Consider the following 26,784-nt stretch of genomic DNA (forward strand, 5'->3'; position numbering starts at 1 on the left):
CTACCGGTTAGGTGCATGTAATCACATCTTGGTCCTCATTAGTGACCATAACAACCTACAATATTTTGGCTGTTCCAAATGCTTAACCACTTCTGTACCACGCTATTTTTTGCTGATCGGTGCTGCGTGGGCTCTCCAGCCCACAGCACCGATCAGCTAGCAGCCAGGGCGATCAGACTTCCCCCCTTTTTTCCCCACTAGGGGGATGTCCTGCTGGGGGGGTCTGATCGCCGCCGGCTGCTTGCGCTTGCGGGGGGGGGGGGGGGGCTCTTCAAAGCCCCCCTCCGCAGCGCTTCCTGGCCTCCTTCCCCTTCCCTCCCTCTCCCTCCCCCTGTGAGCGGCGCAGGACGGATTTCCGATGGGATAGGCTTTAGCCTATCAGATGCCGGCGATCCCCGGCCAATCAGAGGCCGGGGATTTCCGATCTCCTCTACTGCAGCAGCGCCGTATACATGTTAACACCGGGGAAGATCTTCCCCGTGTGTTTACATTTACCCTGCGAGCCGCCGATCGGCTCGCAGGGTGTTCACGGAGACAACCTCCGTGAACGTTTCCATGGAATACACTTCAGGATTCAGGGGCGTACATATACGCACCGAGAATCCTGAAGTGGTTAAAGGGACACTTAAGTCAAACAAAAAAAATGAGTTTTACTCACCTAGGGCTTCCAATAGCCCCCTGCAGCTGTCCGGTGCCCTCGACATCTCCCTCCGATCCTCCTGGCCCCGCCAGCAGCCACTTCCTGTTTCGGTGACAGGAGCTGACAGGCTGGGGACGCGAGTGATTCTTCGCGTTCCCAGACACATTAGCACCCTCTATGCTGCTATATGGTATATGATATATGCTATAGCAGCATTCCTGGTCTTAATAATAACACAATAAAGGTCCGTACACACGGTGGACTGATACTGATACGCCCGGCGGATCACTCAGAAACAGCGGTATCAGTCTGCCGACGGACTGTACACACGCCGGACTGTCGCTGGAACGCCCGCCTAGCGGGAGGTGACGACGGACCCGTCGTTGCCTCCAGTCCGGGGTGTGTACCTTTAGGTTAGCCCTAAGGTTTTGTTCACATTGCGTTCGGCTCGCGTGACCGCCCGCTTTGGGCTGTTTTTGAGGCGTCTTTTTTTCCCCGAGGTGGAATCGCCTCAAATATGCTACATGCACCGCTTTGATAGCCGCACAGCGCACGACCCGCGCTGGTATGAACCTTCTCATAGACATTCATTGTCCACGCGGTCAGGGGGGCGTTTTTAAAAACTGCAGGCGCATGAAAAAATGCTGGAAACGCCTGCAGTGTGAACAAGCCCTAAGAGAAACAAAGGCCCTAACATCACAGCGACAACTTGAAATTCTGTTTATTAGCCACTAGTATTCTTAACAAAGAAACTTTGGTGCCATAACCAGTTTGTTAGAGCAGAGCTATGTAACATATGACTGGGAGAATGACAAGTGAATAGTTTTTCTTTGCCCATAAAGTCAAGCTTATTCAGAGGGCTGATTGGAACCTGGAGAAAACAGTTAAAGGTGCCCATTAACAGTACAATTTTTTCACCAAATGCGATCTTTCGATGCGATTTGAATGATCAAATTGTAAATAAAACTCACCATTTATAAAGGCAATTGATAAGAAACGATACTTTGGTCGATTGCTTAATAGGATAAAATCGATCAGAAAATTGGATTTTAACCACTTCCGGGTTTCGGGTGGTTTGGATGATCTGTGCTGCGGGGGCTCTTCAGCCCGCAGCACAGATCAGGATGGAGCCAGGGCGATCAGACTTCCCCCCTTTTTTCCCCACTAGGGGGATGTCCTGCTGGGGTGGTCTGATCGCCGCCGCTCTGCTGTGCCTTGCGGGGGGGGGCTCCTCAAAGACCCCCTCCGCAGCGCTATTCCTCCCTCTGCCTCCTTCCCTCCCTCCCCTCTTCATTATGGGCTGCGCAGGACGGAATTCTGTCCTGCGCCGCCTCAGATAGGCTTTAGCCTATCAGAGGCCGGCGATCCCCGGCCAATCAGAGGCCGGGGATCGCCAATCTCCTCTATGGCGCTGCTGCGCAGCAGCGCCGTATATATGTAAACAGCGGGGAAGATCTTCCCCGCGTGTTTACATTTACCCTGCGAGCTGCGATCGGAGGCTCGCAGGGTGTTCACGGAGACACCCTCCATGAACTGACAAGGAACGTTTCCATGGAAACCGCTTCGGGATTCAGGGGCGTACTTATGCGTACGCAGAATCCTGAAGTGGTTATGATCGAATTTGAAGAAAGAATCGTTTAGCAAATGTGAACAATCGATAGTTAGCTTCAAATTGGTTTTGATAATTTATAACGCATTGAAAGATCGATTTAGTGAAAAAAATTGTACCGTTAATGGGCACCTTAAGGTAGCCATACATCTAGCGATGATTGGCAGATTCGAACAAGAGACAAATCTCTCCCTAATCGAATCTGATTAGAGAGAGACTTGTTGGCTTCCCATACACCGCAGGCCGATTCCCGATCAATTTCATGCTGACATTGATACGGGATCATCTGAACCCGCCACATTTGCTGCCTTGCCACCCCCTTAATGTGTGATGAGACCCCTACCCCCCCATGCCCAGTTCTATATACATTACCTGTCCACTGCTTGTCCTTTGCTGGCCCCGGGCGCACTCCTCGTTCCATACACGTGCCCCACGTGGCTGCCGGGATACACGTCGACTCGTGTATGATGTCACACACGTGCCCCCGTTACTCCGACAACCACGTGGGGTGTGTGTATAGAGCAAGAAGTGCGCCCGGGGCCAGTGGAGGACAAGCGGTGGCCACGGACAGGTATAATGTGTAGTGCACTGGGCACCGGGATGGGGAACATTAGGGGAGACAGTGTCGGGATAGTGTCATGTTCGTCACTCGTCCCGATATCGCTCGCCATTACCACCGCACACATGATCGAGCAAGTTAGCCCTACATATTGCAGCATGTCTGATCGATTAATGCGACCAATTTCGGCCTGAAGCCGATGCCATTGTTAATCGGGCATGCACTTGGCGGCACCGATTTTCCTCTGATTCCAATTGTAATAATCAATTTAAATGGTTGATTGGCCGCCAAGATGTCTGATGTATGGCCACCTTTACACTTCAGTCACACTAAAGGGGCCCATACACTTATACTATTTCCCACCAATATACAGCGGGTTCGATTACTGTGATCAAATCTGCTGTGAAATCGTTGCGTAAACGCTGACCGAACGATCGATTTCCGTCCAAAATCGATCGTTCCCGACAATCTGCCTGCGCAGAAGATTTTGCTCAATCGTCGATGGGTCGAGAGTGCGTCGATAGCGACGTTCAAATGTCCCACGACCGACGCTAGCGGTAATACATTACCTGTTCCGCCGGCGCATGTCCTTGCTGTCCCCGCTGTCTCTTCTCCGCGCTGGGCTCCAGGGCCCTGGCTGGCTTCACTTACTTCCTGTCCGGGGAAGTTTAATTAAACAGTAGAGCGCCCTCTACTGTTTAAACTTCCTCCGACAGGAAGTAAAGTGAAGCTGGAGCCCTGGAGCCCAGCGCGGAGAAGAGAGAGAGGAGAAGAGGCAGCGGAGACCGGGGGACTCGTGCCGGCCGGATCAGGTAATGTATGCAGGGGGGTGGCGGCAGCTCCACAGATTGTGAACCGGTTTCATAGTGAAATCGATTCAAAATCTGTTTGCAGTGTAGGCAGCCAATAGATCCCTTTTCGATCAGATTCGATCACAGAGGGATCTATCTGCTGGTCGATCTGGTAGCAATCGACCAGTGTATGGCAGCCTTTACAAAGTAAGCAACTGTGACTGACAGTACAGTACACAGGAATATAATTAATTATCACTGTAGGTAGCAGGAGTCCTTTATCATAGCACAAGTTATGCTGGATCCACAAGGTGCATTCGCACACTCGATTTCCCGCTCGATTCCCGTCGATTCGTTTATTTCCAACATGTCCGATTTGGATTTCGATGGATCGTTAGGTCGATTTGCATGCAAAGTATGCCAAATCGACCTAACGATCCATCGAAATCCAAATCGGACATGTTGGAAATAAACGATTCGACGGGAATCGAGCGGGAGATCGAGTGCGCGAACGCACCATGTGGATCCAGCATTAAGGGGCCCATACACTCAGCCGATTTTCTGGCCGATCGATCAATCCATCCAGATTGATCGATCGATGGATCGATTGCAAATTGGTTGCCCAATCGATCGATCGACGGCCGATTTCGATGGATTTCCATCGAACTGGCAGGGTGGAAAATCTAGGTCGATCTGTTGAGATTGCTTATCATTTTGCATTGGCCCTAATGGAAATCTGATGGCAAAAAAATGCCATCAGATCGTTTTTCAATAGATTTCAAACTGAAATCTATTGGAATTCTATTCTAGTAAAAAATTTTCCATTTACACATCAGATAGATAAGAATTCCATCTGATGATCTCTCTGCTGCTAATCTGACGAGTGTATGGGCACCTTTAGGGAGGATCCAACAAAAGATCTCAACAAAGATTTATAATCAAAGGAGATGCTTCCCTACTTCTTTGGTATGTGTATTTGTAAAAGATAGTGGTGCTGCATAACAAGGATCCCACAGAGCTAAGTGTGTTTGACTGATGTGCAAAATGCATTAGCAACTCTGTGAGTTCCTTGTTATGCACCATTGTGTTTTGTAAATACTAAAGAAAGAAGCAGAGCTGGGGCTCACACAAGCTCTTTCAGCCATGCTTTTTAATTGCCAGTGATTCCAAAAGTGCTATAGGGTAATAAAAGGCAATGGAGGTGATTCCACAGAAGAGATTGCGATGTCCCCAAATCATAATCCCGGGTCCTGCAGGATTTTTGAAGCGCAATCGCCATACTAATTGCTGGCATTAAAATAAAAACACTTCAGGACTGTGGGAAATCACTCCAAAAAATGCTGCAGAAATCGCTACCAAAAACAGTTAGTGGGCTTGATTCAGTAAGCAGTGCAAACTGTTAGCACGCTTCTGAAAAGGTCATTATCACGTCTAAACTCAGTTTGGGCGTGTTAAGCTCAGACCGCGCGCAAAGACCCGCGAAGTGCCCATTCAAGTCTATGCGACGTTGCGCGCACATCGGACTTAGCGCACACAAACATTTGCGCGCTGGACTTTGCGCGCGATCAGATTTTAGAAATGGTGCTAACCTACTTAGCAACCTGGTTAACACGCCTAAAGTCTTTAGGCATGCTACGTAGGTTAGCACCGTTTACTGAATCAAGCCCAATGAGTGCGATTTGCGATTCCTAGTGGGCCCCTTGCCTTATAGTTGGCACTCAGGCAGGAATCCAAATATGCAGCAAGGTTTCTGAAGTGTTCAGGGCAGAGTCCATCACTTTGATTAAATCTGCCCCTAATCTTCTGCCTTCTATTGTGTACATACACTGTTTGACCAAAGCAATCAGCTGTCAGCAGATTTGGTCATTTTGAGAAGATCTGACTTGTGTTCAGTTCCCACTCGCAACACGTCCGTTCAGCACAGAGCGGAAGTGTTGTCCTTCTGGGCTCACCTACAGAGCAGCATCCCTGACTCACCCCACTACAAAGCCATGCTGCACAATGAAGACCAAGAAAAGCCGTGTGCACTGAAAGTCGTGGTCAGCTCTATACTCCCTCCAACCCTCGACCCACAGGTCATAACAAAAGTCCAGATAAAACACACCACAGCTAAGAGCAAAGAGGACTGTGTGGAAAAATGGAGAAGTGAAATAAAACAGTCACAAAAGCTAACTATATACCCAGGGCCGGATTTACCATAAGGCACTGTAGGCACAAGCCTACAGGCAGGGGCGTAGCAATAGGGGTTGCAGAGGTAGCGACCGCATCAGGGCCCTTGGGCCAGAGGGGCCCCAAAGGGCCCTCCCTCAACTACAGTATTAGGTCTCTATTGGTCCTGTGCTCATAATAATCACTTCTCTAGATACTTTGAATATTGGTAATCATTAACAAACTGTTCCCCATCCCCTTCTTGCACCTCTGATACTGTAGTTGTCAATGGCAGATTTTGGTGTGCCGTATCAATCTTTAGGTATAGAGTGCTTGGGGGGCCCCATTGTAAAACTTGCATCGGGGCCCACAGCTCCTTAGCTACGCCACTGCCTACAGGCGCCTGATGATGGAAAGGCGGCTTAAATCCCTCTCTGAGCACTTTCCTCTCTCCTTCCCTATGCGTGAATCCCAAGAGGAGCGTAAATGTAAGGTTACTAACCCAGATTTTGGCATTCCACTGATGAGATCTCCGTCCAGTCGTGGGCATCTCTAGATACCTGATATTGATGGTACCTTTGGCTACAGGGAAACCTGTAGCTACCTATAATAGGAAAGGGAAGTAAGTGAGAAGTGGGACAGCCATCACACTTGTGGTGTGATTCAGCGGAGGTTTGTAGGTCCGTGGAGGGCAAAATCTAGGGTGCAAGGACATCTGTGCCTATAGGCTCCTGTGAGGTGAATCCGGGCTTGCATATACCAGTCTCTACAAAGAGAATATAAAATGGCCCCATACCTGGAAAAGCTCCAAAACTCTCAAGAGAGGAAAATCCTGAGTGTCTACAGATTGAGTGCTCACAACCTCGAAATAGAGTCTGGGAGACACAGACAGAAATACAAACCCAGGGAGGAGAGACTATGCCAACACTGTGAGCAGAAGACCCTTGAGGATGAAAGCCACTTCCTGCTGCACTGCCCCAAATATACTGCAACCAGGGACACTTACTTTAAGAAATTGTTGGAACTATTCCCAGACTTTCTCACATTAGAAGATGAGAGAAAAACATATATCCTACTGGGAGAAGAGGAATCCACAGTGACAATCGCTGCACACTATGTCACACAGCATGCCACAGACTGAGAGGAGCATAACGGAACTGTAAACCTAAAAATGTCCACAGACTGCTTAGCCATTGTCCCCCTACCCCACCCCCCTTCCATGTCCCCCTTTTCCCCTTGCTTTGGCAATACCTGTGATGAATATTGGTCATGCCAATAAAGCTATCTTTGATTTGATTTGATTTGAAGTGTCCACTCCACTCTGTTTTCTTATCTTGCTCACATCCAGGCCGGATGCGTTAGCACCATAGTTGGGTATGGGCAGTACATCCACTCTTCCAGAAAAATGGAGCAGGTTGAAACTCTATATTTTTTTCCCACAAGTCCCAACCTGCTCCTGCTTTGCTCTGAGCTGCAAGAAATAAAAAAAAAACTTACTAAATGGGTGCATTTTTGCACCAAGTGGGAACCGAGCCTGAGACCTTCTGCTGCACTGAAGATAACGTCTAAATTAATTTAAGGTCTGACTCAGGGCCGGGCCGAGGCATAGGCTGGAGAGGCTCCAGCCTCAGGGCGCAGTGTAGGAGGGGGCGCACAATTCATTCAGCTGTCATTCCTAATTGTGTTTGAAGCAGAAAGAAACAAGAAAAGGGGATACATGGCAGTGACTGCAAGCCAGATAACTAGATATTAAGGTGTTGGGGAGGTTGTGGGCCCTGTGGCCCTCTTAGTCTAATAGCAATCAGTGTGTGACAGCAGGGGTGGGAGGGGTGGAGGGGCGCACTTTGGTGTCTCAGCCTTGGGTGCTGTAGGACCTTGTCCCTGCTCTGGTCTGACTAATCAAAAATATAGACTGTGATTTACTATCCCCTCACCTTTGTGCTGCTGCAGTCACCTAAGTACTAACAAGTAATCACACTTTTGGACTGGCTGTAACTGCCACTGTGAATCGCTTCATTATACTGTAAGGGCTGAGACATCCCAGAAAAGATCCCCAAACGCTAGAGGTTTCAAAAGCTCTTCCCAATGTAATGCTATGGGGTTTTTTGAACCCTCATCACTCCAGTGTGCTAGAGAGGACCAGTGTGGTTTAAATTATAAAACAACATATTTATCTTATGAAATCCTTATGGTATGCGTGGCTAGGGGAGTGGCGGGGGCATGATCAGGGGTGTGGCAGGGGCGTGACTTAAGTGTCCCTCTTTCTCATCTCAAAAAGTTGGGAGGTATACCTATAGGCATGCATAAAGCATTAAAAGTGGGACTTAAGCCCCATTGGCCTCTTGTTACTCATGCAGGCTGGTACAACCCAAGGATTGGGAAGCCCACCAGTGTGTAGCTCTACCCTCTGAGCAATGTCAAATTATGTGGTTAACAACATTGGTGTCACTCTGCAAAAAAGGACTGCCAGAGTCTTCCCCTTTGCAACTTGTATAAAAAGCTGACTTCTGGGGCCCACTGACTTCTGTTTCTTGTATACAGGTATACATGAAAAGGATCATCACAATGTAAAAAAAAGATAAATGTAACCAATATTAGTCGTGGTATACAGATGTCTGTGTGTTTCATTTGCTGAGAGCCCTATGTACAGACGGGCATACTGCTTGCTTGGCAGTTGGGAATCTGCAGTCGGTAATCGTCGGGAATCGAGCGGCGCATTCGATGCAGGAACGAACCGTGTGTATTCACCATTATGGTGAATACACACAGTTCGTTCCCGCATCGAATGCGCCGCTCGATTCCCGACGATTTGATTATTTCCGAACATTTCCGAGCGCATTTCGATGATTTTTAGGTCGATTGCCATGTAAAGTATGGCAAATCGACCTAACGATCCATCGAAGGCGAATCGGACATGTCGGAAATAAACTAATCAACGGGAATCGAGTGGCGCATCGACGGGAATCGAGTTCGGGAACGAACCATGTGTATCCAGCATTAGAATAATTGAAGAAAAATATCTGGCATTCCGGATCGATCAAAATCGAAGAAAACGGGAAATCCGATCTCATTTTTCAGTCGAATGAAAAAAAAGCTTTCGATTTTTTCAGGAGATCCGATCGTTTTTATCGAATTGCTGTAAAATCAGATCATTTTATTGTATGGTGTGTGGCCACCTTTAGTCCTTCTCCAAGGGTGTCATCAGCTACACAGCTGGCATGCGTGTGTGCAATCCTGCCCAGCAAAGTCGCCCAAGAGGGTCAGCTCCTGATCCTCAACGGGTGACCTCAGTTGGGCGTGTAAACGAGCCCTAACACTTATATTGACACTTTGAGACCTGTATTTAATATATATCTTTTTCTTTTCTTTTACTGTTTTGTTCTTATTTGTGATTACACAAGTGTTCTTTCTGCACGTTTTCACATTTAGTTTCCAGTTTTTTTCATCTCCTCTCTGATGCACTTGTCTGTTGTTTGTTTTAACAAAATCATTAAAAAACTTTAAAACTAAATTTACTTTCATCTGAAAAGAGAGCAGCAGTCCAATCCATTTTCTCCTTAGCCCAGGTAAGACGCTTCTATCACTTCCTCTGGTTCAGGAATGGCTGGGCACTTTATTCCCATCCTTTAAAGGATACCCGAACTGACATGTGACATGATGAGATAGACATGTGTATGCACAGTGCCTAGCACACAAATAACTATGCTGTGTTCCTTTTTTTTCTTTCTTTGCCTGAAAGAGTTAAATATCAGGTATGTAAGTGGCTGACTCAGTCCTGACTCAGACAGGAAGTGGCTACAGTGTGACCCTCACTGATAAGAAATTCCTCTTTTTATCTCTTTCTAGCTCTCAGAAGCCATTTTCTGCTAGGAAAGTGTTTTATAGTTGGAATTTATTATCAGTGAGGGTCACACTGTAGTCTCTTCCTGTCTGAGTCAGGACTGAGTCAGCCACTTACATACCTGATATTTAACTCTTTCAGGCAGTGAAAGAAAAAAAGAACACAGCATAGTTATTTGTGTGCTAGGCATTGTACATACACATGTCTATCTCATCATGTCACATGTCAGTTCGGGTATCATTTAAATTGATATATTTCTTATTTTCAAATGTTAATATGATAGGGAATGAACCAGGAGAAGGACCAGTGTGGTTTGAATTATGAAACAACATATTTTTCTTATGAAAACTTTATGGTATGAATGAATAGAGGTGTGGCATTGTCGTGATTCGGGGTGTGGCAGGGGCGTGGCTTTTGTCTGGCTTTCTTATGTCAAAAAGTTGGGAAATATCGTCTGTGTGTGGCGGAACTCGAAGCACTGAATCCAGCTGCAGTCTACAATAATGAACTTTTTCACAATATCATTCTAATTTTCTGAGGTACTGAATTTGAGGTTTTTATTGCCTCTTGCCTGTAGGCTATAATCAGCAAATTAAAAATAAATACTTGAAATATATCACTGTGCGTAATGAATCTATATTGTTTATGAGTTTCACTTCTTGAATTCAACTACAGAAATAAATTAACTTTTCCATATTACAGTATTTACTGTATATTAGAACAAAATTACTTTTTTTTAGCTTTGTGAAGATAGATGCAAAAAAAAAGTAGGGTTAACATTGATGCCTGGGAACATTCAAATGGCTGGCTGAAGTTGCACTAGCTAAAATGACTGAGCTCCTGCGTGGAATTCCATGTGGGATTCCCACCATTCTGGAAAGTTAGACTTTGTTGCAGAATCTGTCCTTTTACCCATATTTCTGAGTACATGCTGCTAATATGTGCCAAGTGACCGTGAGCTCTTCCAACGTGTAGTGATGATCGAGTCAAAAGATCAAAAATGTTTGATGGAGCATAATCTGAAACTTCATTATTACTAAGAGAAAGGCAAAACCTTCAGATCAAATCCATAAGTGACATCAGGTAATAGCAAACCTTATTTCAGCTTGCTTATACATAACCAAGTGAGAAATGTGCATGAAAGCAATTTTTTAGCCCAATTCCTAACCGGGAGCAGTGATGGACAAGCATGTCCATTGGAAATACAGGCAGTACTAGGCCCTGGGTGCGGAGGGGAGGCCTATTATACTACTATACAGTAGATTACATTGTAGATTACATTGTATGGGGAGCCCTGCTTGGGATCTGACTTATATTTTGCATAGTACACATGAAATTCTGATGAAGGGCAATGTTTCATAGGTATTCCCTTATCTAAATGCCCTATTCATCACATAGATGTATGGAGCATCTTACTTAAAATGATGGAATCGCCCTTAGATACTGTATGCTAACTTAAGCAGTTGTGACCTGACCTCCTACTAATGCGTTTCCTTTTTACCTACATTAATTCTTATACACACAATGACATTTTCCCCTCAGATCCGTGTGTTGACTGATTATTTCAAGTATCTCCGATCTACTCCTGATCAAGAACCGGATCAATGTGCAGATCAGTACTGCATAAAATTGATCCCGTTCTCAAGCAGAATGGACATGCTGGAAATTATTGATCGACCCATTGATCTGACAGGTAAATTGCACTGTGTGTACCAGCCTTAACACATTCACATTATAAACAGATAAGGGCCCTGATTCATGTCTATAGGTGGCCATACATCAGACGACTTGGTGGCCAACAGACCATCCAATTCGATTATTATAATCGAATTGGATGAAAATTGGTACTGCCAAGTGTATGCCCGACTGACTAAGCAACCAATTTCGGGATGGAAATTGGTCGCATGGTCGATCGCGCATGCCGCAAGACGTCAGGCTGCAGTTGGTTGGTCGGGTGTGTGGCGGTACGTCGGCGATTTGCTGAACGAGCGACGAGATGACGAAACCCCCGCCACTACCGTCGCTATGTATAAATGTGCCCGGTGTGTGCATTTACCTGTCCTGTAGCAGCCTCCGCGCGGTGTCCATAACCTCCGGGAGGCTCTCCGTACATGCTACTGGCGCATGTTGTCTGATGTCAGCACATAGTGTCTGACGTCAGACGCTATGCGCCAGTGGCGTGTACGGGGAGCCGCCTGGAGGATTACGGACACGGTGCAGAGGCTGCTACAGGACAGGTAATGTATTATGCACACATGTGGGGGAACATTATACATTGGGGGCAGCGGCGGTGCCGACTCAGTCAATTCCCTGAAGATTTCCTGCTGAAATTGAACAGGAATTGGCCTGTATTGTATGGGCAGAATCAACAAAAAACAAATGTATCTCTAATCAGATTCGATTAGAGATAAATTTGTCTGTTTGTCGAATCTGCCCATAATTGTCAGGTCTATGGGTACCTTAAAGCTTCGTACACATACTTGATGGTTCTACGCTGAGGTGAGGCCCTGCCCATTGCTCAGGGATGGTGCCACAATTGGATGACTTACAAAATAAGGTGAGCTTGCTTTCTGGGCTAACAGGAGCAGTACTCCATTGCTCCATCGGATAACAAGTTACATTGGGTAGCACTGTGGTGTAGTGGATAGCGCTCTCACCTTGCAGCACTGAGTCCCCTGTTTGAATCCAAGCCAGGGCACCATCTGCACAGAGTTTGTATGTGCTCCTTGTGTCTTTGTGGGTTTCCTTCAGGTGTTCTAGTTTCCTCCCACATCCCAAACACATACAGATTAGTTAATTGGCTTACCCCTAAATTGGCCCGAGATTAAGATGGACATTTGGCTATGGTAGGGATTAGATTGTGAGCTCCTGTGAGGTTCAGGTAAGTGACAGGACAATGTACTCTGTAAAGCGTAAGATGGGGCTATATAAATACTAAGTAATAGTAATAATTCGAGCACAGACTACACAACTTGGAATGCTAGTATGAAACATTTTTCTTAATGTCATTATTGTTTAATCGCATTGATTTATGGGGGGGGGGGTCATGCTATGTAGATGCTGATTTTGCACTAGTCTTGACTATCACTGAGGTTTTTTATTTCTGTCATAAGCAATACAGGGGTTAAACTGTATTTGTGATCTGTTTTGTGCCTTGACACTGTGGCCCCAAAATGATTGCTGGTGAGTTGGTGATCACGGTCAGATAATGGTTTTTAGTGTTATGGGACAATAAATACAGTATATTGTTCCCAATATTCAGTGTGCAGACCTTCTACAGACTTCTGCCAGGAATATACACTCACCTAAAGGATTATTAGGAACACCATACTAATACGGACCCCCCTTTCGCCTTCAAAACTGCCTTAATTCTAGGTGGCATTGATTCAACAAGGTGCTGAAAGCATTCTTTAGAAATGTTGGTCTATATTGATAGGATAGCATCTTGCAGTTGATGGAGATTTGTGGGACGCACATCCAGGGCACGAAGCTCCCGTTCCATCACATCCCAAAGATGCTTTATTGGGTTGAGATCTGGTGACTGTGGGGGCCATTTTAGTACAGTGAACTCATTGTCATGTTCAAGAAACCAATTTGAAATGATTCGAGCTTTGTGACATGGTTCATTATTCTGCTGGAAGTAGCCGTCAGAGGATGGGTACATGGTGGTTATGAAGGGATGGACAAGGTCAGAAACAATGCTCAGGTAGCCTGTGGCATTTCAAGTTTAACGATGCCCAATTGGCACTAAGGGGCCTATAGTGTGCCAAGAAAAAAACCCCACACCATTACACCACCACCAGCCTGCACAGTGGTAACAAGGCATGATGGATCCATGCTTAAAAACAAGAAGAGAATCGAGAGCCCAATATGGTGCAGTATTGTCAGGTAAAATGAAGAGTTCAATACAATTGTATGTGTATATACTCACAAACACGGGTTACCCATAGGCAACCACTTTAAATGCAGGTGGGGAGCATTAGGACCTGACCCCCCTCAGGTTAAGAAGTCGCTCTCTGTAGATAGTAGATGGGGATGCACCCCTCCACCCAGGGTGAACTAGAAGATCAGCAAAAGCTCGGTATACAGAGGCGCCAGAGTAGAGTAAAACGTTTTAAAAACCGTTTAAAAGCAGAGGGGGATGTTAGGGTGAACTTACCTCCCTCTTACAAAAAAGAAAACTCACTCGAGTCTCGATAAAACAGAATTGACAAATAATTTATTCAACTCCACAAATGCAACGCGTTTTGCGGGCGTGACCCCGCTTCCTCAGGCAAAAATGGGAGCACAACTCAGTGGGTCAAGCAGTAGGTTTGAGCGCCTCATAAGCTCCAAAAACAATTAAACGTTGTATTTCAACCTGGCCACGTAAAACACACAGCTGCTCATCACTGCTGAAAATGCAAATCCAGATGGTTCTGTATGTAAGCCTGCCTTCAGCATAAAAAGATAACTCACATATTAGTGAGTAGTGATGCATTGTGCAAGACCACAGTCGCTCACTTAAAGCTGAATTATCGCACCTAACTTCTGTTTTAAAGTAAATCTCCAGACTAAAAATCAACTCAGCAGCACTGAAAAGGCTTGGTATTTCTTTAACAGTTTCACAGCATCAGAACTTTGTTTTTCTTACCTAAGTCTCATTTTTAGCTGCACAGAAGAAAACTGCCAGGGCATTTTTCCCCTGATGCTGTGCAAAGCATGATGGGATTTCTGATATTGTTGTTTTCGTTCTGCTGTTTTGGTGCACTTTTTTTTTTTTTATTTGAGATTTGAAGCCTAGTGTGTGCAGCTGGGAGGGTGATCGGGACAGTTGGAACTGTGTCTCATGCTCCCTGTCACCTCCTTTCAACCAAAAAGATGTCTGCCCCCATGACAAAGATGGCTGCCTCCATGAAATCACAAACATTTGCCTGTTCTTTTAAAACAGGGTTGGTAAAAGGTTATATTACCCATCTATTTTAATTAAAATAACTGATGTAACTTAATGACAGTATGTTTTTGTTTAGGCTGAAGTTCCCCTTTAAGAAGGCAAACTACACTGAGCATTACGGTTTAGGGCTTTTTGTAATCTTTTAGACCCCTATACTTTCCTAGTGGTTTTGGGTCACCCCAAGCTGCTTGGTTATACAGCTGCCCTTCACAGATAAACACTGATGTGAGCTCTTCTGACTGAGATGAAAATACAGAATTGTGCGCTTGAGTTGGACAATGGTGTGACTGTCTCACGGTTCTAATGTATCTCAGAGATGTGAAAAATGAAAGAAATCTGTTGTGTTTTCTGTACTATGGATGAAAGATGAAAACCTGGAAACTGCATGGGTTTTGTGGAAAGCGCTATTCTTTGAGATATGTGAGAACTAGTTACAAGCCAAGGAAAATATACATGGGTTCTCCGCCATGCCAAAAAGGATTCATAATCCTATGTAAAAAAGCAAACAATGGGACTGAGCTAAGTGGGCAAAACAAAAGGCGGAACAATATCAGACCCACAAACTCATATCCAGGAAAGCTCTGACCCCAAAATGCTCCCTGTGTCCTGGAGATGATGGTGCTCCTGCCGAGCGGTTCCTCCCTTTGTTTCTGTGTTTTGTTTACCTGTGAGTTATTTTTGTGACTTTGCTGTGTGATTTACAAGGCTCAATAACCAGAGCAGCTTTTGTGTTTTTAAGTCATGGAGCTTAGCAGCTCTTATATCTGAAAAGGTGTTTCTGACACCCAAAGACATGAGACACCAAGTTGGGTGACAATCTCTTGTCCATGAGTGCAGCAGACCGCTTCCAAACAATTATTATGGAAGAAACCAATCATTTGGATTGTTTAAAAAACACAAAACTATTGCTATTGTTCTTAGCTGAGATCATTAGTACCAGAATAGCAAGGATGTAACTATGGTGTTGATTCAAAGAAGTTCTTTGGTGTCTTTATGTCTTTTAGTTTGCTGACTTCACTTTATCTCTTGATGAAATGATCTATTAATCTGTTAGTGGCAGATAACACCATACACCCTAGGGGTGATTCATTGCATTTTCCCACATGCAATTTGGATAAAGAAATGTAGCCTATCAAAATCCATAGGCTGTCATCTTATTTGCATGCAGGGAAAAAACACAGATGGAAGGCAGCAAAAAAATGGGATATGTATGCAGATTTCTATCTGTGCATAGCTGTGCTAGAGGGATTCAGATGCATTTTCACATCACAGCAAGTGCCAGAGTAGGGGCGTCTCTAGCCATTTTGTCACTCCAGGAGAAAAAAACCTGTCCCCCCCCCCATGAAAATAATCAGAATGCAGCAGCGTTTCACCAGGAAACAGTTGTAACATGGTAGCGTTTCACTAGAAAATAATCATAATGCGGCAGAGTTTCACCAGAAAATAATCGTAATGCCGCAATGTTTCACCAGAAATTACACTTATTCGCCAGCGTTTCACCAGACAATACATAGAAACGTGTCAGCATTTCACCAGAAAATACATATAGGTGGGGCTCCTCTCCCCCCTGCCTGCACCTATAAGAAAAAAACCTGCAGAAGACTCCTCTCCTGGCCTCCCTCCAGTGCGCAGCATCTCCCCCGATGATCTTCGTGCAGCAACTCCAGCTGCAAAACTCCCGCGCTGATAGGCAGAACAGGGCTATGGGAAAATGGCGCCAGAAGCCCTGCTCTGGAGACACAAATAGTCTCCAGTGCAGGGCTTCGGACGCCATTTTCCCGTAGCCCTGCCCTGCTTGCCGGAACCCACAGACTCCGCAGGCTGCAGAAGTGAGGTTACTGTAGCCAGTGAACTGGCGCGACGTCTATAACGCACCACAATCCAGTTCACCACTTGGGGACACAGAATCTGGCAGGGGGTTGGCCGCTGTCCCCCCCCCATGCCTCCCCCCTGCACAGCACTCGTGACTGCCTGGCTGCCTGGTGAACGAGGTGCCTCTGCGAGAGGGTCAGAAGAAGGCACAAAGGGGGACAGGAGTCCCAAAGGAGGACAGAAGGAGTCACAGGGGGACTAAAGGACACAAGGGGACAGAAGGAGGCACAATGGAGAACAGAAAAAGGCACAAAGGCGGACAGAGGGAGGCACAGGGGGACTGAAGAAGGCACGCAGTGGGACATAGGGAGGCACAGGGGGACAGAAGTTCAGAAGATGTCACAAAGGAGGACAGAAGGAGGCACACAGGGGGACAGAATGAGGCACAATGGGGGACAGAATGAGACACAAAGGAGGACAGAAGGAGGCACAGGAGGACAGAAGGAGGTACACAGAGGGAGGCGGGAGGTACAGGGGGACAGAAGAAGGCATGAGGGCCGCAAGGAGGCACAAAAGAGGACAGAAGGAGGCAAAAGGGGGACTGAAGGAGGCACAAAGTGGGGCAAAAGGAGGCACAAAGTGGGGAAGGAGGCAGCACAATGGGGACAGATTGAGGCAAAAAGGGGGACAAAAAGAGGCACAGGAGGAAAGAAGGAGGCACATGGGGACTGATGGAGGCACCCAGGGGATAGAAGGAGGCACAAAGGGGACAGAAGAATGCACAAAGGGGACAGAAGGAGGCACAAAAGGGGGAAAGAAGATGGCAGAGGAGGATGTAAGGAGGCACAGGGAGACAGAAGGAGGCAGAGGGGGACAGAAAGAGCCAGAGGGAGACAGAATAAGGCACAAAGGGGCACAGAAGGAGGCTCAGGGGGACAGAGGAAGGCGCAGGGGACAGAGGTGGCACATGGACACTAAAGAGGCACATGGAGACAGAAGGAGGAACAAAGAGAGACAGAAGGAGGCACAGGGAGACAGAATGAGGCAGAATGAGGCAGAGGAGGACAGAAGGGGCTACAAGGAGACAGAAGGCACTAAAGGGGCACAGAAGGAGGCACAGGGGGACAGAGGTGGCACATGGGGACTGAAGAGTTTCATGAAGACAGAAGGAGGCACAAAGGGAGAAAGAAGGAGGCACAGGAGGACAGAAGGAGGCAGGGTGGGACTGAAGGAGGAACAGGGGGCCGAGGTAGCACAAGGGGACAAATGAAAGCAAAGGGGACATAAGGAGGCACAGGGGGACAGAAGGAGGCACACAGGGGAACAGAAGGAGGCAGAGGTGGCACAGGGGGACTGAAGGAGGCACATGGAGACAGAAGGAGGCACAAAGGGAGACAGAAGGACAAACGGGGTCAGACATGGCACAAGGGACTGAAGGAGGCACAAGGAGACAGAAGGAGGCACAAAAGGGACAGAAGGTCGCACCAAGGGGGAAAGAAGGATGCACAAGGCACAGAGGTGGCAGCTGCCTGCAACTTACGCTAAGTAGATGCAGCAGAAACAAGTAATAGAACACCCACGAGGCCAGGGCTTAGTCCAGGTGCGGGGCATAATTTGGGGGTGGGGCTTAATTCAGTAACATGGCACCCCCCAGGACCAAAGCACTTCAGGCAATGACCTGTACTGCCTATGCCTAGAGGCGCCCCTATCTCAGAGGCACATGCCGGCTACAGTGAGCCCTTACCCCTTAGTTGCTGGGCACATCACTGGGCCAGAGGACATCCAATCAGCTCTCATTCCCACCATTAGTAGCTTTGCAAGGAGGGTGAGACCCTTTGCTGATGAGCTGGCGTTAGGGGTTTCCCTCTGCTCGTTACTAGACTCTATAATTCTAGGGAGGGTGGTGGTGGCTGTTATAGCTCCAGGAGTGAAGGGGTCACACTTTTTTTTCCCCCACTTTCCATGGAGCTGACCACATTCAGCACCATGGAAAGCTTCCTAGGCTGTGGTCACTGAGCAAGCATGCTCAGTCTGCCACAGTACAAATAATGAGCAGTGCTTAGTCATAACACACCAGCTCACAGGTGATCTAAAGCACACAAAGGTTTAGTGATCAGGTGTGCAGTAAGCTGTGGTATATGGCTATAGTTACACCTAGCTATGGGTATGCTTATATGCATACCCACGGCATCTGCTTAGGGTTCCTTTAACCAGTTCACCCCCAAGGGTTTTTATCCTAACGGACCAGAGCAATTTTCAGTTGTCAGCGCTCCTCCCTTTTATTCCCTAATAACTTTATTACTACTTATCACAAGAAAATGATCTATACCTCGTTTTTTTCGCCACCAATTAGGCTTTCTGTGGATAGTACATTTTGCTAAGATTTTTTTTATTGTAAATGTATTTTAATGAGAAAAACAGAAAAAAAAGAAAAAAAATCATTATTTCTCAGTGTTCAGCCATTATAGTTTTAAAATTAAACATTCTCCTGTGGATAAAACAAACACGTTTTATTTGCCCAGTGGTCCCGATAATTAAACCGTTTAAATTATGTCCCTATCAAAATGTATGGCGACAGTATATTATTTTGAAATATAAGTGGTTATTTTTCTGTTTGTTCTGGCCATAATTACAAGCCCCTATGTAATAAATTAAAATTAATTTTCCCCCATAAAATATAGAATAAAAAAAGCTGAGTCCCTAAGGCAACTATTTATTTATTTTTTTTAAGCTGATTTTTTTTTTTTACAAGTGTTTTTTTTGGGGAGGAGGGTTGGAAGTGTAATTTTATTAATGATGTGTATATACTTGAAAATGTATGTATTTTGTAGGTGTAATATACTTTTTGGCCACAAGATGGCGCTAGTGAACACTCATAGGACGTGTTCACTTTTTTTTTTTTTTTTTTTTTACACTTTATTAACCAGTTCGCGTCCCTGGGGTTTTCCCCCTAAAAAACCCAAGCAATTTTCTACATTTCACAGGTCTCCTATTCATTAGCCAATAACTTTAGCAGTACTTATCACAAATAAATGATCTATACCTTGTTTTTTTCGCCACCAATTAGGCTTTCTTTGGGTGGTACTTTTTGCTAAGAACTATTTTATTTATCTATGCATTATAATGGAAATATGGTGAAAAAAATGTAAAAAGTAATTTTTCCTTAGTTTGCAGCCATTATAGTTTGAAAATAAAAAGTGTTGCTAAAGATTAAACCCTCACATTTTATTTGACCTTGTGTCCTGGTTATTACAACATTTAAATTATGTTCCTAGTACAATGTATGGCGACAATATTTTATTTGGAAATGAAGGTGTATTTTTTCCATTTTTTGCTTTTGCTTTTCTCATTGTAGTTTATCAGTAATTAAAAGCCAGTATTTGTATTATATAACAGTAACACGCCCTCATGGTGTACATATTTAAAAAGCTAAGTCCCTAAGGTAACAATGTATGTATTCTCTTTTCAATTCTGTTACTTTTCTTTCTTTTTACAAATGTTTTACTTTGGCACAGCGTATATAAAAATAATAATTGTATTGCTTTTGATTCAGTTTGTCATGAAAAAAAAATCAGTTGACATAGTCCTTAGCCCTAATATACATCAAATTGTATTCTCTTGCTTGTCACGGTTAAAATGATACCCCATATACATAATCAGGTAGCTATTTGGGCTCACAGCAGCCTCTTCACCACGAGTAGCACCAATGACTTTTTCAAGGCCATTTTTTTCACCAGATGTAACATTGTCGTTCTTTCTTATCAAAGCCCCTACAGCATCAGGACATTCAATACACGTCACAAATGTCACCATTCTGAAAACTAGAGACCCAGGTCTACTCAAATATTGCCATTTTGTAACAGTCGCACTTATGCATTTTTCATGAAATTTGAACGTAACATTGAAAATGCTGTTTTTTTACAGTTTTTTTCACTTTGCAACGAAAATAAAGTCAGGTGACATAGGCCTTAGCCCTAATATACCTCAAATTGTATTCTTTTGCATGTCATGGTTAAAATGATACCCCATATACATAATCAGGTAGCTATTTTGGCTCACAGCAGCCTCTTCACCACGAGTAGCACCAATGACTTTTTCAAGGCCATTTTTTTCACCAGATGTAACATTGTCATTCTTTCTTATCAAAGCCCCTACAGCATCAGGACATTCAATACACGTCACAAATGTCACCATTCTGAAAACTAGAGACCCAGGTCTACTCAAATATTGCCATTTTGTAACAGTCGCACTTATGCATTTTTCATGAAATTTGAACGTAACATTGAAAATGCTGTTTTTTTACAGTTTTTTTCACTTTGCAACGAAAATAAAGTCAGGTGACATAGGCCTTAGCCCTAATATACCTCAAATTGTATTATCTTGCATGTCATAGTTAAAATGATACCCCATATACATAATCAGGTAGCTATTTGGGCTTACAGCAGCCTCTTAACCACGAGTAGCACCAATGACTTTTTCAAGGCCATTTTTTTCACCAGATTTAACATTGTCATTCTTTCTTATCAAAGCCCCTGGAGCATCAGAACATTCAATATATGTCACAAATGTCACCATTCTGAAAACTAGAGATTCAGGTCTACTCAGATATTGCCATTTTGTAACAGTCGGACTGATGCGGTTTTCATGAAATTTGAACATAACTTTGAAAATGCTGTTTTTTACAGTTTTTTTTACACTTTTGTCATGAAAATAAAGTCAGGTGACATAGGCCTTAGCCCTAATACATGTCAAATACATACGTATATTATAAATATTATTTACGTCAAATTCTATCTTGCTTTTCAAGATTAAATTGGTACCCCTTTAGCTTTCTGGGTGCATAGTACACCATTACACTCAAGGTGTGCAATGGCTTGTAATGTACAGCAAGGTTATGTAATGTACAGCATAAATATATGATTCCCAAATGACAAATAAATTATAACTCACCACTGGAGATCTATGAGGCAGCATTAGATAGGAGGGATGAATTGAGCCAATCCAGGAGTTAGAAGCTGGAGAAGGGTAGTCAGCCAAGCCGGGGTCAAAAACCAGAGAATGGTCATCAGCCAATCCATGGGTCAGAAACTAGAGAATAATCGTCAGCCAATCCAAGGGTCAGAAACCGGAGAATGGTCGTCAGCCAATCCAGGGGTCAGAAACCAGAGAATGATCGTCAGCCAATCCAAGGGTCAAAAACCGGAGAATGGTTATCAGCCAATCCAGGGGTCATAAATCGGAGAATGGTCGTCAGCCAATCCAGGGGTCAGAAACCAGAGAATGATCGTCAGCCAATCCAAGGGTCAGAAACCGGAGAAGGGTCGTCAGCCAATCCAGGGGTCATAAATCGGAGAATGGTCGTCAGCCAATCCAGGGGTCATAAATCGGAGAATGGTCGTCAGCCAATCCAGGGGTCGGAAACCAGATGACAAAATGTATATAGTGAACACAGTTTGAAAAAGATGAATCGCTAATAATTTTGAACTGTGTGGTACACTTCAAAACAGCCGTTAACACAGAGGCCTGGTTTTGATGGGCACTTAGGGCAGTGGTATCTGGAGTCCCTTCTGATGTGGTGTTTGGTACACACTTTACATCTTTTTTGAGGATATTTTTTTAATGGATTAGAGGGGAGTGACACAGGGAAATGCCTATCGCGAAGTCTTACCACATCTTCACAATCCAGAGAGTCTGTGGGGTGCGCAGTATTAGCAGGTTCACCAATCAGTGCTGAAACCACATCCTCCTGGAACTTGATGTATGTGTCCGCATTGCCCGATTCTTTGTAGATGACAAAAGCATTGTACAATGTCATCTGCAGGAGATGAATTCCGACTTTTTTGTACCACGCCTTGGTTTTTCGGTGGACTGCATATGGTGCAAGTACCTGATCAGAGAGGTCGACACCCCCCATGTACTTGCTGTACTCTGCAATGGCTACTGGCTTTTGTTGCGTTTCTCCCTGAGATACCGTTGTCACTGTAGCCTCCGTGTGAATTGTGGACAACATGAGTACGTCCCTCTTGTCCCTGTATTTTAGTGCCAAGAGTTCATTACTTCGGAGGCTGAAGGACTCTCCCTTTTGCAATTTTTTGTGTAGGACCTGCTGAGGCATTGCTTTCCTGTTCGGCCTCACAGTACCACATGCTGGAGTTTCAGATGCATACAGGAATTTAAAAAGCGGTACACTTGTGTAGAAATTATCTACGTACAAGTGGTACCCTTTGTGCAGAAGTGGATTAAGCAGGTCCACAACAATTTTTCCGGTGGTACCCAAGTATGATGGGCATCCAGCGGGCTCAAGCAGACTGTCTTTCCCTTCATATACATTAAAAGCATATGTATATCCAGTCCTGCTCTCGCAAACCTTATATAGCTTAACCCCATACCTGGCACGTTTGCTGGGGATGTACTGTTTAATGGCTAACCTGCCATGGAAGGGAACCAGGGACTCATCCACTGAAATGTTTTGCTCAGGCTTGTATACCTCACAAAACTTTTTGTTGAGGTGATTGAGAAGAGGCCTTATTTTAAATAAGCGGTCACGGTCTGGGTCATCAGAGGGGAGATCGTTATCATTATTGTTAAAATGCAGAAATCGCATGAGCATTTGATAACGGCCCCTGGTCATTGTTGCCCGGTAAATAGCCATCCAATGTATTGGTTTTTTGGACCAATACATTTGGACTTGTGGTTTCCATGTAATGCCCATGTTGAAAGTCAGGCCAAGGAAAGCTTTAAGCTCAGTGATGGATGTGGGCTTCCATTTTGATTTGTAATAAGAGGAAGGATGATCAGCCAAAAATTGTTGAGCATAGATGTTAGTCTGCTCAACGATATATTCCAGGAACTGGTCAGTAATCAGCAACTGAAAAAAATCAAGAGGTGCCATATTTGCGGTCTCAACTAATAATCCGCTGCTTGCGGTAAAAGGGGGGATATTGGGTTCTTCCATATTTGGAGTAGACCATACAAGATCACACATTTCAGGTGGTACCTGAGTGTCTCTCCGAGGTACCTTTCGCCTTCTATTCTGCCGTGGCCTGGCGGCACTTTGACCGCCCTGACTGCTATGGCTGGTTGCTGCAACAGTGTCCACTGCTCTCCCTTCTCTGACACCTGATGGCCCTTCTTCACCCGAATCACTCTCGCTGATGGCCTTAGACTGCACCCTTCTGCGGACTTTCTGCGCTGGTCGCCTTTCGGACTCAGATATAGAGTCGCTATCGGAAATCGACTCTGAGTCATCTATTGGTAGCCACTCAGCGCCCTCAGATTCCTCCCCACTTGTGCTGCTGTTTTGCAGGAAGGCGCATGCCTCTTCTGCCGAGTAAAACCGTTTGGTCATTTTAGTTTCGGGTTTGGGAAAGGTAGGTAGGTTTTTTTGTTTGTTGGTGTTTTTAGATAGGTAGGTAGGTAGGTAGGGCAATCTATACCCCAGAAACGTAAAGTAAACCCCAGAAAAGTTTTTAAAAAGGTAGGGTTTTTTTAGGTATAGGTAGGTAGGGCAAAATATATACGTATAACCTATATATATCTATTTATATAGATATATATATATATATATATATATATATACATACACACACGTTAAACTGAAGTAAACCCCAGAAAAGTTTTAAAAAGGTGGGAAGTGGGTAGAAGGGCTTAGCTTAGGGATAAGCTGGCAGGGTATGGGAGATACAGGGTTAATGGCCTAGGTATGGGGTATAATACTATATAATTTTAATCAAAAAACACTAAGCTCACGATCAGCAGATCAGCAGCTCCTGTCACATCAGAATCCCCTCAGAGACAGAATGACAGGTTTCTGAGGTGACAGAGCTACTGTAAATTAATGTTTGTAAACATTTTATTAAGATTTTAAGAATGATAGCTGCTATTGGTCATAGCAGCCATCATTCACAATTTCAAGCATTTTGATTGGCTTATGGGAACACTTTCCCACTCACCAATCACTGGGCAAAAAGAGACACTAGGGGGCGTGCTAGGATCAGGCTTTATTGATAGATCATAGCTTCAATGAATGAAGCAGTGATCTATCATATATTAACTTTTATTAACTATATTGATTGGTTGTAGGAATGTATATTCCTACATACCAATCATTCCTACAAGCGAAATCCGCGTGATCGCGCACGTGCACGCGCGCGATCGTGCACAGCACGCAAAAAAACATCTATTGTTTACATTTTTAATGAATGATCACAGCTGCGAGGTGCAGCGGTGATCATTCATATATAGGACATTTGGATTGGTTAAAGGAACGTTTGTTCCTATACTCCAATCCATACTCTATCAGCGGGTAACGCCGGCTCGTGCACGCGCACGTGCGCGCGCCCGGGAAGCCCTGACAGCCGGCAGTCTCATAATCACGTCGTCTGGCTTTCACAGGCATATGCCAGCGACGTGATTATACTGTATGTGGGACACGAACTGGTTAAACTGTTACATTTCCTGTTTATGTGAATGGACGTAGCCGCTGTTCGCGGTCACGTCCATTCACTCCAGGCACTGCGATTGGGTAGAGGACCGTTCGGTCTTCTTCCCCAATCACCCAGCACGGGATCCCGACGGTAATGGCGGCGGTAGCGGCGCGCACACGGCGGTAGCAGCGGCGGGAATGCGCGACGTATTAAAACGTCATGTTGCCGTTAATAGCGGTAAGCATGACGTTTTAATACGATAGGATGTCGGTAAATGGTTAAAGAGTAATTCCTGTGAAAATTATGTAATAAAAAAGTGCTTCATTTTTACAATAATTATGTATAAATGATTTAGTCAGTGTTTTTTCATTGTAAAATCTTTCCTCTCCCTGATTTACATTCTGACATTTATTACATGGCGACACTTTTACTGCTGGCAGGTGATGTCAGTGGAAGGAGATGCTGCTTGCTTTTTTGGCAGTTGGAAACAGCTGTAAAAAACAAAACAGATATTGCCTTTATTCATAAAATACATTTCAAAACAGGGAAAACCCCAATTATAACCGATAAAATATATAATAAATGGATTAGTAATACCAATAATAATAAGAAAACCTGTGGTGTAGCCATCTTATTTAAATCAAATTTGAACTTTGTAACAGAAAAGATTCATAAAGATAAAGAAGCAAGAGAACTTATCGTAGTAGGGAAACTTAATGGGGTACAAATTACTCTAGCAAATGCCTATGCTCCTAATAGAGGCCAAACTGACTTTTTAATCAACTTTCTTAATAAAATTACTAGAGTAGCTAAGGGTACCATCATTATTGGCGGTGACTTTAATCTAACACTAGATCCTAAACAAGATACATCCAAAGGTACATCTAGTTTATCTCAAAAAAATAATGAAAGAATTCAGGAGATTTTAATAAAATATAATTTAATTAATGTCTGGAGAACAAAAAACCCTACCGAAAGAGATTACACCTTCTTTTCACAGGTACATAAAAACTATTCAAGGATAGATTTTTAACTGTACAATACCATGGAAAATCTTGGTGCTATGTAATTCATTAGCAATTACAACCAAAACTGCTCATATGCCTGCAAGTAAAATTTTAATTTGCCATTGTTTTGGCCATCAATCTTATTTCTCTACACTACAGCCATAACCCATCTTCTGTCTCCTGTGCTAATATGCATGGTTATTATCACAAACTTCTGGGCAGACTGCTGACCGAAATGGTTGTTGTTCCAGATAAGCTCAGTCTAGAATAGCTAAAGGTCAGATGTTCAATAACTGTCGTTTGCAACAATTTTTAGTGATTGTTTCTAGAAACAGCTTATGGAATGAATGCTAGACAGACATGGTGCTCTGCCACAGCCTATTGTGTGGAGAGGGAAGGAGGAATGAGGGGAGGTGCTGAACGACAGGGATGAGCGAACAAATTTTTCAAGTCTCACAGTACATCGGCCCTGATCTGGCATTGTGAGATTCTGTAAGACTTCGTGAGAAATCACAAGCCAAGTTTACCACGTTAAGTTTGCATTAAGCAGGGCTACTGCCTGATGGAGGAAACTGTTACTGAGCCTGGAAGGTTTTGTTGCAACTGACCTCACTACCGAAGGCAAAAAAAAGAAGATGGAGTGGGCAGGGTGTGCATGGTCAGAAGCAATCTTAGTCATACTATCTCAACACCGGCTAGGGAAACAAAACTGCAGCCAGTTATTATTTCTGCTGATGGGATGATGTGCTGCAGTCTGACCTTCTCTTGTATGGAGTATGACAATTATTGTATTGACCTTTTCTTTCTGTGGTAGGCCAAACTTTTTGAGCTGCCGTAGGTGGGATATCCTCTGTTGGGCTGTTTTGATGAGGGCAGCAGTGTTGCTTTACCATTTTAGGTTGTGTAAGATTATGGACCCAAAAAGATTGACTAACTCTACTTGGGTCACAGCAGATCCATTTAGAGGTAGGGTATAAGGGTAGGGTTCTTCTGAAATCTACTGTCATTTACAGGGTCT

At 44.5% G+C, this 26,784-nt stretch overlaps 2 protein-coding genes across 3 annotated transcripts in view; both read right to left on the reverse strand.

The window, feature by feature from the left end:
- The window catches only part of RNF212B (ring finger protein 212B), a 440,214-nt gene that overhangs the window by 184,828 nt on the left and 228,602 nt on the right, over positions 1-26,784 (reverse strand). The window lies entirely within an intron of this gene.
- The window catches only part of LOC137522327 (piggyBac transposable element-derived protein 4-like), a 42,743-nt gene continuing 37,278 nt past the window's right edge, over positions 21,320-26,784 (reverse strand). For both annotated transcript variants that reach the window (XM_068242361.1, XM_068242371.1), the window contains one exon: positions 21,320-25,250. In XM_068242361.1, coding sequence (XP_068098462.1) covers positions 21,804-23,681 — 1,878 coding nt within the window. In that variant the 5' untranslated portion in view covers positions 23,682-25,250 and the 3' untranslated portion in view covers positions 21,320-21,803. The remainder of the gene's footprint in view (positions 25,251-26,784) is intronic.

This window comes from Hyperolius riggenbachi, chromosome 1, assembly GCF_040937935.1.
Source record: "Hyperolius riggenbachi isolate aHypRig1 chromosome 1, aHypRig1.pri, whole genome shotgun sequence".
NCBI lineage: Eukaryota > Metazoa > Chordata > Amphibia > Anura > Hyperoliidae > Hyperolius > Hyperolius riggenbachi.